This window comes from Enhydra lutris, unplaced genomic scaffold (assembly GCF_002288905.1).
Source record: "Enhydra lutris kenyoni isolate GAN:26980312 unplaced genomic scaffold, ASM228890v2 scaffoldscaffold31, whole genome shotgun sequence".
Taxonomy (NCBI): domain Eukaryota; kingdom Metazoa; phylum Chordata; class Mammalia; order Carnivora; family Mustelidae; genus Enhydra; species Enhydra lutris.
In genome coordinates, this window is record NW_019154115.1 from 15,773,771 (window position 1) to 15,789,971 (window position 16,201).

General features: G+C 50.3%; 1 protein-coding gene across 2 annotated transcripts in view; it reads left to right on the forward strand.

Moving 5' to 3' along the window:
• LOC111153217 (talin 2) overlaps positions 1–16,201 on the forward strand; it is a 194,397-nt gene that overhangs the window by 132,269 nt on the left and 45,927 nt on the right. For both annotated transcript variants that reach the window (XM_022512104.1, XM_022512103.1), the window contains 3 exons: positions 2,011–2,112; positions 4,721–4,840; positions 12,417–12,563. In XM_022512104.1, coding sequence (XP_022367812.1) covers positions 2,011–2,112; positions 4,721–4,840; positions 12,417–12,563 — 369 coding nt within the window. The remainder of the gene's footprint in view (positions 1–2,010; positions 2,113–4,720; positions 4,841–12,416; positions 12,564–16,201) is intronic.

Below are 16,201 nucleotides of genomic sequence, written 5' to 3' on the forward strand. Positions count from 1 at the left end.
GGAGGTTCATCCTGGAATTCTCTATGTCTAAGCACCAGAAGGTTTGGGAATTGATAGGTTAACATGAAGTAATTGGGTTTCTGGGTGACCTTGGACAAATGACTCAAGCTCTCTGAACCTTGGTTTCCCTATTGAGTGAGGTCAATGGTTCTCAGTCTTGGAGTTTTTGTGACCCACTACCTTTTCTTTGTTTGCTTCTTTGAGTTGTTGGGTGTTGATGGTGGTGATAGTTTTTTCTTCTTTCTGACCAGGGGAGGGGGTTGAAGAGACAAAAAGCCCGCTCTCTGCATCACTACTGTTTCATAACGGAAAGGTCATGTTAACATCCCCCTCAAAAAAAGTAGGAAGGCTATAATCTCAGAACAAAGGAGAGTTCTTTGAACTAAATAAATGTGAAATTTTAAAAAAAATGATCACTTTGTTCTTCCCTTTCTCATTGTCTTCGGACTGGCAGGTTGTGTTCTAAAATTCCCTCCAGCTCCAGCTCCTGGTGTGTCTGCTCTTAGGCTGTGGCTCATACGAAGTCTCCCAGCACGTTGCTGGACACGTAGAAGATGCCCAATCAGTTTATACCGAGTGATTGAGTCCACAACTCAGTCCTCATTTGACTAGCAGGACCCCCATAGTGTGATGGAGATCACTGGCAGCAGCTTATTCCTTATAAAGAATCCCAGAAAAATCCAGCCTGGAGTCCATGTTGATGCTTTGGTGGAAGTTTGGTAGAAATGCTTCCAGAACCGTGCGGCCACATCACACATGGGCAGCAGGAAACTGTTCCTTCGGTTCATGTCTTAGTTAGTGCCTGCTTGCGACCTTGAGCTCTTATTGAAGACACCATCTAATGTTTCCTAAGTGCCCTCTTGGTCCCTAGTCTCTGCCGCGACTGCGAACTATATGGCAGAGAGCTGCCAGGAAGGTCTTCTCAAATATGTCGTTGTGTACCCCAGATCCCACCATTTTCCTCATGATTTCAAGGTTCTTCATCAGACAGCTCAGCTTCATCCTCACTGCTCTAACAGCCCCCTCTTCTGCCCACTGCACTCAATCTTCCTGTGTTCACGTCTCCTTATTTTGGCTCCTCACCTGGAATACCATTCAGCAGTCAATGGTGACGGTAATGATGAAGATGGTGGTGAAGATGTTGCCTTTTTCTTCATCATGGTCATCATTGACATTGTCATCATCTTTGTCATCAACCTGGTCATCATCTCCTCTTCCTTCATGTAGCTCTTGGCCGGGTATGTTCTCAGTTGATGTGTACTACAACCTTCTGATGCTAGGAAGTTTCCACTGAAGGACCTGAACCTCAGAATTTAAGCAACGAGCTTGGGGCCCATTCATAAGCCCTGGAACCAGGTCTCCAAGACAAGACTTCTGAACCAGTATGTCCTCAACCCTTCGAGGGACAGAGTCATTGTCCCACTTGTCCCGGCTCTTCCTCTCACAGCGATCTCTCCCATCTCTCAATTCGTATTGCTCTCAAAGTCAGATGAGGAACTAGTGCTTCCAATCCCTTGTCTTCCCCAGCTTAGATCAGAAGGAGGGTTCCAGGGCATAGACCTCTATGGACTACACCATTCCTAGGGAAGCCCTTCATAGTGTAGATTCTGCCTCCTCTTCCAGTTCATCTTCTGCCTTTCTCTGCTCCCCTAAAAGTGTCTGGCTTATGCCCACCACCATATGCTTGAACTCTAAGCTACTTCTTAGGACCCCTTCCCCTACCTTCTATATGTAGCGGACTCTTCCCCTGGTGAGATTTGGCAGAAATGTTGTTCCTTGGGAATGCTCTCAATCTCCTCTCAGACAAGGCTTGGGGCCCCCTTGCCTGTGTATCCCGAGTGCAGTCTTTGTACCTCTGTTAAAGTCCTTATCACCAAAGCTGGGGGATGCTGTTGACTCTTAGCCAAAGAAATTCTGTGGGCATCTCCATTTTTCAAAATTCCTGGTAAATACAGCCCATACATCAACTGTCCTCTCCTGACATATGGGTTCTTTTTCTCTCCTCTGTAGCTGGATGAAGGCACTCCTCCAGAACCAAAGGGAACATTCGTCGACTATCAGACGACTGTGGTTAAATATTCCAAAGCCATCGCGGTGACAGCTCAGGAAATGGTAAGAGGAAAAGAGCTGCCCCACCCACTGTCGGTTGCCTTGGTGTCCACCACTACCACCACTGAGTCTTCAAATCAGGGTCTCTGTTAGACAGAGACTACCCCTTGTTTCTAGTTCCTTCTGGGCCCCAGCTCTGTCCTTTATCTGTGGTCTCTCTGGCTGCCTGTGGTCTAGACACCCCCATCCGCTGGAGCTCTCATTTCCTGGAAAAGCTGCAAGAGGGAATTACAGATAATTGAGACTTGGGCATGAGGACAAGGGAGCAAAGGAGGGAGAGAAACTGAGAAGGAAGTTAGAGATAAGGGGAAGGAAAACAAATCCTATTCACCTTGCATAGGTCTTAAGGTGTGTATATAAAGTTACATACAAGAGAAGACGTGTAGGGCCCAATAGAGGTTGTCTAATGGAATCAAGGTATAGTCCTTGGACAGAAAGATATGCCAGTCTTTCAGGCAAAGTGAAACAGCATGGTTATATAAAGACAATTTCCCTGACAACAGAAGGTATGTGACCTTTGGAGGTAATTTTCTTTTTCCTTTTTTTTATTTTTGAGAAAATGTATTGCTATCGGAATTGTATTATATGCCTCTTTAGATTAAAATAGGATAAAGAATGGAGAATGCTATCTTGATAGGTTAAAAAGTTGTACAAAAGACAACCAGTGGTGTCCTCGAAGAATAAACAGGAGTGCATAGTAAGAAAGTTCCTCTTCACCCTTTGAAGGCTCAGATGCCACGGAATAAAATTTGGGACCATGTCTCTCTGCTGCTGCCGTGTGAGGCTGAGTAGAGAGACGAAGCAGCCTCCTGGCTGGAGGGACCAGACTGAGCTGTGGTGCCGCACCTACCCCACCAGGCCGGCCCCTCGGGATGATTTTGTCATGTAGTCATGTGTCCACTAGAGGTTGAGCTTGGACCACAAAGGCTTCCCTGGCCGCTGCTCCTCCTTAGAAACCCTGTGATTGTGCCAGGTTCACTGTTGCTTAACAGGACGTGGGCCGGCAAGGAGAATAGGAGCAGTACCCATCTCCGGGACTGAAAGAGCTGGCGCTGCTCCGGGGGACTCTGGGGTGGGGCATGGGTCAGATGAGGTGGCCCTGCTGTGCCGGGTCCTCTGAGGAGGGAGCACAGCGCAGCAGGAGGCGAAAATCTTTGGAGTGGCCCCCTGGTGTTTCTGGAACGTCTCCTGGGCTAGGTTCTCAGCAGGCCCATCTCAGGCCCGGATGTCCGTGCCCTTCAGGAGTCCAGCTGAGGGCTGCGTGGCCACTGCTAGGTTAGCCAGCCTGGACCCTGAGTGGGCAAGGGCCCTGCTTTTATCATGTCGGGTTACTCCGGAATTGCTGTGGTCTGTGTGGCAGGACTCAAACGAAGCAGCTGAAGGTACAGCCTCCCTCTCTCGGGGTTCCCAAGGAACCCATGCCTACACCTGCCAGCCAGTGACATTTCCTGGCAAACATGCCTTAGATGGCTAACCCTTCCCTTTAGCAGGGTTAATGGGCAGAAATGGGCCATTCAAAACATTTATTTTTAAGCTCTTCCTTTTTTTAAATTTTTTAAAAAGATTTTGTTTATTTATTTGACAAAGAGGGAGAGATAGCAAGAGCAGGAACACAAGCCAGGGGAGTGGGAGAGGGAGAAGCAGGCTTCCCGCCAAGCAGGGAGCCCTACGAGGGGCTCGATCCCAGGACCCTGGGATTTCCTGAGCCAAAGGCAGATACTTAACAAGTGAGCCACCCAGGCGCCCTCTTTAGCCCTTCTGTGGCCGCCGAGAGAGAGAAGAGGTGCAGCAGGAGGGAAGCCTCTTAGGAAAGACAAGGACACCTTTCTGGGGGGCAGTTAAAACTGCTGTTCGGAGCACTAAGAGGCATTTTGTCAGAGGAAAAAGAAGGTCTTGAAACGAGTGTATTAGGTAGGATAAATTTTTAGGTAAGTTTTTCTATGAAGCAGGCGGAAAATACTGAATATCCTAATGAGGAGGAGGCATAGCTCAGCCGTTGAGGCTGCAGTGGACACTTAACCAAATCTGTGGCTGAACCCTTGTCCTCCTTTGGCACAAATTGCTTATAAAGCTGTATTCTCTTGAATTATCTTCCTCCCAGATTCTCATCTGCCACTTCTCAATCATGGTTTCCCTGACAGCCCTGCTATCCTCACATCCTCTTGCCAGGGTGGGACCTGCTTCTGGGTTCCCAGAGACCAGGTCAGGTCTCTACTGCAGAATGTGACCAAGGATGGGCACTGCCTAGGGCTCATACCCCCTGCATTCCCCAAGGGAAGTCTCATGGTGACCCGCAGGGCCAGGCTGGTGGGGCCTCCGTGCTCACCTCCCAGTGTGGACCGTGAGGGCCTGCCCAGCCTGAGCCTAGCATGTCTCCCGCTGGCCCCACCAGGACCTGCTGGCCTGAGAGGGGCCCTGGCCTGTTGTGCACGTCGCAGCATGGGCTTTGCTTGAATTCCCCTCTCCAGCCCCAAATGCAAGTCCAGAGCTTAAAAGTGAATGAAACCCTTTGGCTTCCAGTGGAATTAACACATGGTTCTCATGCTTTTTTCCGTGTGTGTGTGTGTGTGTGTGTGTGTGTGTTTGTGTCTTGCTTGTTTTCTTTTTCCAGATGACTAAGTCGGTTACTAACCCGGAGGAGTTGGGAGGACTGGCTTCACAAATGACCAGTGACTATGGGCACCTGGCTCTCCAGGGCCAGATGGCAGCAGCCACGGCGGAGCCAGAGGAGGTCTGCCACCATAAGCCCCTGTTTTAAGAAGCACATGCACATGGGTACCCACTCCCGGGGGATTCTGGCTAGCTCAGCTCGACTCTAGAAGATTCCAGCCTGGTAGCCAAAACTAGGCTTAGTTCCCACCACTCTCCCGCCCGTCCCCCAGCTTCAGACCCAGTAGCCCAGGCTGTGCTCAGAGGCCAGCAGGCGGAGAGCTGGGTCCACCTGGGGAAGTGGGCTTTCAGACAGGTGCCCTCTGTTGGGAGTGTCTGGCCAGGTTCCCTGTCTCCTGGCCTGTCACCTGACTCCCAAAGCAGAACACAAGCTACCATCTTCCTTTTGGTTAGGACATCCTCCTCAGTGATTTTCCTGTTTCCTAAAGGCTCACAGCAGTATTGGAAGAGCCGAGTGTGGGAGTTAACCGTCCCGGTCTGAGAAAGGGCTGGCTAGCCTACTTTTGTGACACAAAGTCTTACCCAGCTATTGTTGGTGACTTTCTATGAACCGTCCCCCGTATCTCATATGAACTCCTCTTCATTACCTACCTCCCTTCCCTAAACTTCCCTTTCCCTAGTGGCCGAACACAGACTTTGCCTTAGAATGCCTACACCCATAAGAGCCTTAGTTTGGCCAAAGTTTGGTCCCAGAGGCCACTTTCTAAGAGCCCCCTTTCCTATCTGATATGCCCGAGTAACCACGGGGTCCCCTGGGAAGCAAACAGGCCAGCTGGAGCGGCACACACCCGACCGCATCCCTGCCAGCAATAGCAGAGAGGAGGTGTGCCATGCCCAGCTATCACATGGCTCCTTAGAGGCACAGAGCTCGGTCTGCGGTAAAGAATAGTGGAGTACATTGCAGGGATGCTGAGAAAATGAAGGTAACTACATTCTGTGACACTGTATTAAACACAAACCCCGTTGATGATATTCCTAAGTGAAGCCGGCTCTCAGGGCGGGCAGCTGTGACTGATCTTCCCTTCCTGCCATGACAGTCCGTGTCCCCAGGCCACTTAGTGCTGGTTTGCCTGGAGTCCATTCTAAGCATGTCTTCACAAAGACTCCCAGAGATGATGCAGAAATGACCCAAAGTTAAATCCCTTGCTAACATGTCATAACAACGCATGTGAACAGGAGTCTCTTATGTATGCACATGCTTACATACATATCTAGCATGGGAGGAAGGAGGTTTCTAACAGTGCCTGCACTTTGAGATTTTAGTATGGTTGAGTGTTTAGGCTGCAGCATGAATAATTCTGTTTGTAACGAGTCCATGAAGTCACTACCCAGAAAGAAAAATCACCAGAACCCACCCCCCCCTCCCCCGGCCCCAATCAGGATTCTGTGGAAGATTGGATTTCCTAAACAAGCCTAAGGGAACTTACATCACAGGAAGGAACAATCAGGAAAAAAGGAAAAAGTGTTAGGCTTCGCAGGACTCAAAAAACAAAGAGGCTGTGGGGAGGGTTTGGATCTCTGTTTCCAGAAATCTTTTAAAAATGGAATCCAGATCTGTCTGGTCGGTTCCAATGTTGACCCGCGGCCTGAGTTACTGTGTGAAGAGCCCATGATCTGTGGAGACCTTTCCATGTCTAAGTTCTTCAGAGCTCCCCAGCCCACATGTGAAACAGGCAGATTTTCTTCCTGCAACCCAGACCATGAAGCAAAATACAAAATAACGTCAGAGCAGCCAGGAAAGGAAAGGTATTGCTGAAAGCCCCACACGAAATTACTTTAGTCCCTGGCCCCACATTTGTAGCAGCTGACGTTTTCATTAAGGTTCTCCCTTTACACCCATGCGTCTTGAGTTATATTTTACATTCCAGACACAAGAGCAGTGTGACCTGGAGCCAAAAGGGGCAGAGAGAATATACAATTACCAGTGGCTTGCTAAGGAAAATTCTTTGTGTGCATTTGCCTGACAGATATTTAGGGGAAAACTGAGACGGTCAGGGGGATCCCTAAGGCAATGTTGTTTTTTTATTCCAAGACTGTGGAATAAGTTTTCTCTCCCAAGGGGGCTCCACCTCACAGCATGTGAAAGTATTTCTATCCAGGGCAAGGAAGGAAGAAGTTGCTCCCTCACGGTCCTGCCGGCTGTGGTGCTGAGCCAGCATTTTGGTCTTTTCCAGAATGTGACAATTACAGGAGAAGCCCTACCTCTCCCCTCTGAACACCAAGCAGGAGCTTTATCTGCTGCTTTTTCCAGGGAAAACTCAAACTCCTGCTAACACCACTGTGAAAATGACTTCCTTGAGGAAAGTCAAAACCCTCAGGCAACTTCCCAAAGATCACTGTTCTCTTGAAAAGGGAGATCCTGTGAGCCACCAGTGCTAAATATAAACGCTGGGGGGGAAAGATCTAGTGACTACAGCTTTGTCTCCCAGGGAACTCTGCTGTGAGCACGTGTAATACTATGTGTCTTCAAAGCTGGCAGGAACATTTGTCGAGAGCCTGTGGCAAGAACCGCAGCCTTTTCCCAAACATGAGATGGGTAATCTACACTAGAATTCTTTAAAACTTTCCGCTCCGAGACACACTTTTTGTAGGTGGAAAGTGATGCCCTGTTTCTGTTCTATGCTCGTGATTCTTGCCCTTCCATTTTTTTTTTTTTTTTTTTTCTTTTTAAGGAGAAACTCTAAAGTCTGCCAGCTAACATCTGCAGTTGCCTTTCGGTGTTCACAGACTCTCCCAGGCCAATGATATTTGACCTGGTTTCAGATGTGATTGTTTTGAAAGCCTGAGACAAATGTGTACATTTTGTTTAGTTTTAGGCAGTAAAGAAGATGATTAGTATTTCTGAGACCCCCTCCAACTGAAATTTGATCCAAAACTTCACAAAGGCCAGACTTCCAATTTCCCCCAGGATGTAAAACCAGGGGAAGATGCCCATTTGGGCAAGAAGGGAATTGAGGGTTTTTCTTGACGTTTGAGTCACGCTTTACTGCAGTTGCCAGTTTAAAACCCCAAGTTGGATGTCTGAGCCACATTCCTTTATAATACACACTGGTTGGTGGTAAGTCAGATTGCCCTGGGGGCTGGTCAGATTTGCTGAGAAATTTAGTGTTACTTTGAGAAGTTAGCATTTTTTAAACCCTTATCTTTTTTAATACAATCTTAAAAATGCATTCCCTCTCTCAGATGTTCTTGAAGCAGTACAGAATGTTCTGGGAGATTGCAGTAGAGTATGTTGCTTTTGTTGTCCCCTTTAAGTTCCTGTCCTAGCTGTCCCACATACCCGTGGAAAAGAATAATCGGAGAGATGTTCATCAAGTCCACACCACGGATCAGATCCATGCTGGGGGCTGTCCCATGTACCTTCTGAACTACACAATCCGTCATTCTTCCCCTATTTCACAGGTTAGCAAACTGAGGCTCAGGGAGCTTAGTTAAATGGTCCAAGAGCACGCAGCTACGAGAGTCAGTATGGAAACCACTTGAGTTTGGAATAAGTAAAGTTTCAAGTAAGAAGTAAACATGGCAAGGTCAGGATTCAAACCCAGGGCATCATAGCCTTTGCTGCTTCTGCCTCACCAAGCTACCTCCTGTCACAGCATTTGTGTGGTATTTTCTACTTTGAGATGTGTTCACTCACACCTTTCATTTGGTCCATCAGCCCTGGGTAGTAGGGCAGGTTCTGTCCCGTTTCACATGGGAGGGAACAAAGGCCCGGAAGGTTAGCCAGCTCAGCCAGGGTGTTGGAGGCCAGGAAGGGGCTGGACCAGAAGTGGAGCCCCTGGACCTTTCTGCTGCCCGTGCTGCCCTCCTGGGTGAAGGGCTGAGGGCAGGCGTGGGGCTGGTGTCCTGAGATCCCTCCCCTTCCTGTTACATTCAGCCCTTTTAGTTTGTGAAAATAAGTGAAGCCTGTTTCAGCCTGTCCCCCATGAGACTCAGCCTCCTGCGTGCTGTCCGAATAGGACTGTGTAGCCGAGCATACAGCAGGATTGTGTGGCCAAACCTCAAGGAGGCCTTCAGGCACCCAGAAGGTAATCATGTGCCCTGGCACAGACCCCTCGCCAGGACCAAGCCCTGGGTTGGCCAATGGCTTTGTACAACTGTTGCCTTATCTTAGGTTATCCTTCTGCCTTCTGGTGCTAGTCTTTGGCCGTGCTTCCTACCTGGACTCTCCCTCCAAAAGACCACTGTCCCAGCTCTGCAGTGCACTTGCGGAATCCTGTGCTACATGCCTGGTGTCCCCTCCAAGGGAGGGGCTGAGCATCAGGACACTGGGGTGTTTTCCATGGCAAGGCCTCTCGCGAGAGCGCTGAGGGAACCTGAGAGAGTTGTTGATGATGTGTCATGTCTGCCCATTGGTTCCAGGCCTGAGATAGTGGAGGAGGAGGTCCCTTCACCCTCCCACCTCCAGGGCCACTTGGGAGTGACTTAAGAGGCCTGTGCTCACCTGAGTGCCCACCACTGGGTGGACAGGATGCTCGGGCGTGGCTACGAGCAGGGAGCAGAAGTGGGCCAGAGAATGTTCTTTCCGAGACAGGGCTTCCTCACTCTGGGGCTTCCCACCTTACTCTTCCGGCCCCTGACCCAGGGAGGCGCTGTGCAAGTTCTGTACCTTTGACTCAAGGCTCACTTTTTATTTTATTTATTTATTTTTTAAGATTTTATTTATTTGTTTGACAGACACAGATTACAAGTAGGCAGAGAGGCAGGCAGAGAGAGAGGGAGAAGCAGGCTCCTTGCTGAGCAGAGAGCCCAATGTGGGGCTCAATCCCAGGACCCTGGGATCATGACCTGAGCCGAAGGCAGAGACTTTAACCCACTGAGCCACCCAGGCGCCCCCAAGGCTCACTTTTTAAACCTAACTGAACAATTTTTAAAACTCATAGGAAAAACTGTGTGTGTTTTTGAATAAACTCTGGGCCGGACCATGAGGTAACCCTTTGAGGGCTGCCAGCGCCATACCGTGGCCCGCTGGGTGGCCTCGTGCAGACCTCAGGCTGATGTAGCTTTTCCCTGCTGGGGTTCGGGGGCTCCAGTAAAACCTGTGTGCACACAACAGGATTTTCTCAACACCGCAGCCCAAGCAAAATACAGAAATGAGGCGGTAGCTGAGGCTGTATCAGGCTTCAGAATCCAACTTTTTAATTAATTTTTTATTTTTATTTTTATTTTTTTAAGATTTTATTTATTTATTTGACAGACAAGAGATCACAAGCAGGCAGAGAGGCAGTCAGAGAGAGAGGAGGAAGCAGGCTCCCCACTGAGCAGAGAGCCTGATGTGGACTTGATCCCAGGACCCTGAGATCATGACCTGAGCCAAAGGCAGAGGCTTAACCCACTGAGCCACCCAGGCACCCCCAGAATCCGACTTTTAAACTTTGATTAACTTAGTCACATTGTTGACTTCTTATTGAGTCAAGGACATAAATTTTAACTCAAAAAGGAAGGGTATACTAAGAACACATTATGTCAATTTTACATGTTGAGTTTCTAGGAAAGATCGGGGGTGGGGGGCTGTGCGGGGATGGTACCCATGCTAAGTGAGGAAAACAACGACGTTACGACGTTAGTAAAGAGTGACCTGACTGGTAGAGCGACCTGGATTCTCATCTGGTTTTGCCAGACACTGGCTGTGTGATTTTGGGCCACTCACATCACCTCTCTGAGCCTGCACAGTCTCTTCGCCTGTCAACAAGAGGTTGAACTAGTAAGGTCAGCTTTATTTTGAAATTCTGTTTCTTCCACCATGTGCCCCCTACCTGGCTCTCCCAACAGTGCCTGTCACTTGGAGACCTGTGGTCACAGAGCCCTTGTGTATGGATTAGCTCTGACCTTGTAGTGTGAGGGGTTCAGTACATGGATCGGAAAAGGCTCAAGGGCCAGGAGGAGTTTTCAGCTTTCGTGGGGCTGAGATAGTGGAAGAGGAGGTCCCTTCATCCTCCCACCTCCAGGGCCACTTGGGAGTGACTTAAGAGGCCTGTGCTCACCTGAGTGAGCTCCCCTGCCTCAGCCAGGCCTTGTGTTTAAACCAGCAGACGTGCCCGGCGAACAGCTGCATTTTGGGGGTTTCCTCAGGGGGACTGAACACAGTACCTCTCCCCTGTTCAGTGGTGGACCTGTTTGCAGAGCTGCCAGCCTGTATGTTTTCCTCGTGTTGTATCCCACCTGGAGACAGTCCGCAGGCAGCCCTCCCTGATGGTGAAGCTTTGGCAGACCCCAAAAGAGCCAAACCTCCCCCTTCTGGATCAGGAGACTTTTCTACTAAATGGATTTTTTTTTAAAGATTTTATTTATTTCACAGAGAGAGAGAGAGGCCAAGAGCACAAGTAGGGGGAGCAGCAAGCAGAGGGCGAGGGAGAAGCAGGCCGGGGCTCCATCCCAGGACCTGGGATCATGACCTGAGCTAAAGGCAGATGCTTAACCCACTCAGCCACCCAGGCGCCCCTATTAAATGGATTTTAAATATCCTTTGGGCCTTAAGGAGACAAGAGGATTACCTTTTTTCCCCTAAAAGCATGATGTGTTTCCATAATAGGGTTAACATTTGCAACCCCCTTTGCTACCCCAACCCCCCCCACCACCACCACCTTGAACTCCAATAGGACAATGCTGGAAGATAGCACCCTGGTGGTCCAGATCTCCCAGCTTTTACTCAAGATACCTGAGATCTTGTTAGCTCTTCTTGGCAGATGCTGGAAGGAGAAGCCACCACTTCTTGCTGTCGTGGAGTCCTGGAAATAACACTTACTAACTAAAGCTTAAGGTGTTTTGCTTTTAGTTGCTTACCTGGGCTGGATGGCAGGTTATTTATGGCAGCTGTATTGATCAGACTAAAATGAAAATTGACATGAAACAGCCAGAGGAATGCAAACGTCAGGAGATGGAATTTATTACTCCTGAAAGAGACTGCCTATCTATCATGGAGCTCATTTGGGTTCTTTTAGGCAAAGTACCTTTTATAATCACAGAACTCAGGGGTCATTAAAAGAATGTGTGCCTGCGGAGCCTTTAGCTCTAAAAATGTACCTTTTTAAGGAAACCACAACCTGGCCATAGAGAAAGGAAGCTTGGGCCCAGCATGTTGGCTCTCACCATGGGACACAGCTGAGGGAAGGGGGTGCTCTGCTTGTAAATGTACCAACTTTGCAAGAACCTGAATGCTTTATGCTTCTTACCAATGCTATATATTTTGAACTTCTAATGGTTCTCTAGGGCTGCCGTGCAGAATAAATGAAAGTAAATGCAATCACTGCTCAGGAGAGGCCCTGACACACAGTAGGAGCTCAATAAATGCATAAATGAATAATAATTACCCCTACAGAGTTCTTCTAACATTTCTGTCAGGTGGCTGGGGACACAAGTAAACAACACGCCAGAAAAGGTAACAAATATCAGAAGGGCATTAGGCTAGGATGAGGGACATAGGCTTGCTTCCTGGGGACTGTGGGCATTTTACAGGCTCTAAAAAGGGAAGTAAAATCAACCAAATTCCATACTCCACCAAGCACAGACTCCTAACAGCAGTGGAATTTTCCTAGCCAGGCTCCCATAGGACATAGAAGAAATTTTCCACGTAGGGGAGCCCTCGATGGCAGAATCCTTCATGCCTCTCCTTCCCCACCCTGGGCTTGCCTCCACAGATCGGCTTCCAGATTCGCACTCGCGTGCAGGACCTGGGCCACGGCTGCATCTTCCTGGTGCAGAAGGCGGGGGCCCTCCAGGTGTGCCCCACAGACAGCTACACCAAGAGGGAGCTCATCGAGTGTGCCCGCGCAGTCACAGAGAAGGTAAGGAACAGTCCTCGGGCCCAACGCGGTCACCAAAACCCGCACTGGCCCTCGGTGGCCCACTGTGACCAGGAGCATAAGTGGGAGGCTAAGCCAAAGACGATCTGGTCAGGTCTGGTGATCTCTCTCATGCAGGGATTTCCCCAGGGATGGAGCCCATCAGGGGCTGGGGTGATTCATAGCCCTGAGAAAATTGAGAACATGAGAGGGACTGTTCCTTCGGAAGTCAGGACCCCCACGGTGCACATTTTTGATGCACTTTCCTGCAGACAGAAGGGACAGACCGTGTCAAAGTCACTGGGACACCAGGAGCCCCACCCTGCAACTGCTTTTGACACGTGACCCCTGAGCTTCCTTCTCAGGGAGGCTCCCAGGTGCAGGGCACTGGGAAGGGCCTAAAGCTCACTTCACACACCCTCTTTCCTCCCAGAAGAGACCGTGAAGTGCAGAGGAGCATTGAGCACCCTGCCCACAGTGGCCCTGCACTGTGGTTGCGAGAACAGGAGCCCGGTGGAGGCGTTCGATCTCCAACAGCGGCTGTTGGCAGCGAGAATCCCATACACAGCATAGTGCATGGGGCGCTAGGGTCTCAGCGCAGTGACTGTCCCCTTCCCAGCCCCAGTACCCTCATCTGCAGAATGAGCGCAGGGAGATATAAGCCGGGCCTGTAGGGTTGTGAAGATGAAATGTGGTGGTGTGTGTCAAGGTGCTTGGCACAGGGCCAGACCCACGGTTCACCACGTCCGACATCCTGGCTGCTGCTCTCTGTAAATTCTCTTCTGACTCTCTTCGCCCACTGGGGTCCCCGCTGAACAAAGCCCATTCTCAGCATCCCTGCATTCCTGGAGCTCCCTTACAGACCCCCAGCAGGATACTTGTCTCCTGCTTGGCTTGTTTCTCCGAGTCCTCCTTCAGGACCGCTGTCCTCCAGGCCACTCAAAATGCAGGCTGGAGTATCGGTGCTTTGCTGGCTTGTCCTTCCCTTCACTCGGATCCCCAGGTCATAGAGCTGTGCCCTGCCTAGAAGCTGGCAACTGGACTGGAGGGGCGGGCAGGGGACCCCGCACCTGGCAGCTACCGCTGCAGAGGCCGCTGTGTACCTGGCCCCTCGCCGAGGCTGAGCGGAGTCTGGCTGTCTCCCTCGGCCCACAGGCCTGCCCGGGCTGCCTGGAATGCCACAGGAGGAGGAAATCAATCTCTCAGCTGGAGGAAGGCGTTGTCCTTCCTTTCAAAGCCCTTCCTTGTTGAAGTTACTCTGGCCAAGTTCCCCCATGGAAGACCTTGGAGCTGGCCCCTGAAGGAGGGGAGGCGGGGGTCCCGGCTGCATGATGTTGGCCTGTGGGAACCAGCTCCGTGATCTTGCTGAGCCATTCTCTGTCTTCCTGCTTCTCCCAGCAGAGGGTCCCTGACTTAGGACACCTAGAGGAGACTCAAAGGCAGGGAACCGGCTGTTTAGACTGAACTAGCCTTTTCGGTGCTTTCTTGCTCTGTGTTCCTGCCCTGCTGTCTTTACGTGGTGTGTCTTTCTTACGTGGCTTGGCTGTGTCCGTAACTCCCCACCCACCATGGGCCTCTCGTCTTGCTCACCTTTGTGTCCTCACCCCCTGGGAACTCATAGCCATAAACTGCTGACTTGGGCCCCTTTTTTAGCTGGTGGGACCCTGTTTCTGGACTCTGTCTTTAAGTCTGACAGAGAACATCCCAAGTCTGGGAGAACTCCCTGTCTTGGCCTTTGTCACCTGTCCTCCAGGAGTTTTCCAGAAACTGGATACTTCATTCCCAGGCCAGCTCTGTGCCATTCTGACTTTTCCTGGTGGGACATGGTGGCATTGAACTCTGGGTAGGAGGATCGGGCAAATGAGGAAGAGAAACTAATCCTTGTGGGCTAGTCTTGGGACACGGCGGGTGCTCAGGAAGTGGGCCCCCTGCCCTGTCTGCTAGGCTGTGTCCAGCACCTCTGCTAAGATCTGAGCAGCACAGAAGGAAGAGAGCCTACAAACTTTGTGCTCTCACTGATGGTGTAAGTCCTCCGTCCCAGTCAGTGTGTTTTTTTGTTGTTTTTTTTTAAACAGTGCCTTCACAGAATATTTTCAGACTCTTCTTTGGCTCAGCCATAGTTGAGGATGGTGGGTGTGTGCACAGAGATTCGTAGGACAGCTCCAGACCGTCCCCAGACTCAGAGTCTCTGGTCACTAGCCAGATGCATGCTGTTTTAACCTGTGCTAAATGGGCTGTCCTGGGGGAGGGACAGCATGCCTGGGAATCCTCAGGACACAAGCTGTGTCTCTGAGTGAGGACGTCGGGGACTTGGAGCTGGCTTTTGCGGGGTGAGCAGGCTGGTAGCTGGAGAACAGGGAGGGGGCATTGCAGGCAGGGGCAGACCCCCTGCTGGAGGGGTGGGGCATGTTTGGGGAAGTGAGGAGCTGGCTGATATGGCCAGAATGTGGTGGGAGGGCTGAGAAGTTGAACTCATGCAAGAAGCTCATCTTTCCTTGACAGCAGGAGAGAATTGTACCCAAGGGTGTGGTAAAGTTAGCTTTGTGTTGTGGGAAGGTGTCTCTAGGAACAGTGGGGGTGTTCGGGGGGGAGGGGGGGTGATGGGTGGCAGGTGGCAGCAAAGGGTTTCTGGCGTGGAAGTCACCAGAGTGAACAGAGCCAACTTCCTGGACTCTCACATCACTCGAATTGTTATTTACTGGCAGGTGGCAGTGCAAGGGAGCGCTTGGGTTGCAGAGGGGACATACACAGGTACGCTCTGGGCTTTAGCCATGATGGGGTCCACCCTGAAGCTTTTCCAATCCAGAGGCAACCAAGGGCAGGAGTAAGGAGTGGTAGCAGGCGGCTGTTCTTCAGAAAACCTGATCAGAGGGGACAGAAATGGCCACACCTTTCACAGGAGCCTGATGTTCTCTCTGGTCCCAGAAACAATCCTGTTAAAATTTTCTACTCTCTACTGATCACTTACTAGGTGCCCTGCTGGAAAATAGATACACAACCCCCACCTCCTTGTTCCTCCCAACAACCCTGATAGGCAAGAAATAATGTCCCCATTGTACAGATGAGGACACGAAGAAAGGTCGAACAGTTGCCCAAAGTTGTTTAGCCAGCAAATGACAATGCTGGTACTCAGCCTGAAATGTTGACACCAAAACATGTGTTAACCCATCGGCTGCATTGAGCCCCAGAGAGAAAATCCACTGTTCTTGTGTGTGTGTGTGTGTATTTTTTTAAAAAGATTTTATTCATTTATATGGCACAGAGAGAGAGAGAGAGAGCACAAGCAGGGGGAGAAGCAGAGGGAGAGGAAGAACCAGGCTCCCCGCAAAGCAGGAGAAGCCTGATGTGGGACTCAATCCCAGGACTCCAGGATCATGACCTGAGCCAAAGGCAGTGGCTTAACCCACTAAGCCACCCAGGCACCCTGTTCTTGTTTGTTCTTTACTTTTTCCCCTGGTTTTTTTTTTTTTTAAGGTTTATTTATTTATTTATTTGACAGAGAGAGACAGAAATCACAAGTAGGCAGAGAGACAGGCAGAGAGAAAGGGAGAAGCAGGCTGCCTACTGAGCAGAGAGCCCAATGTGGGGCTCAGTCCCAGGACCCTGAGATCATGACCCAAGCCAAAGGCAGAGACTTAACC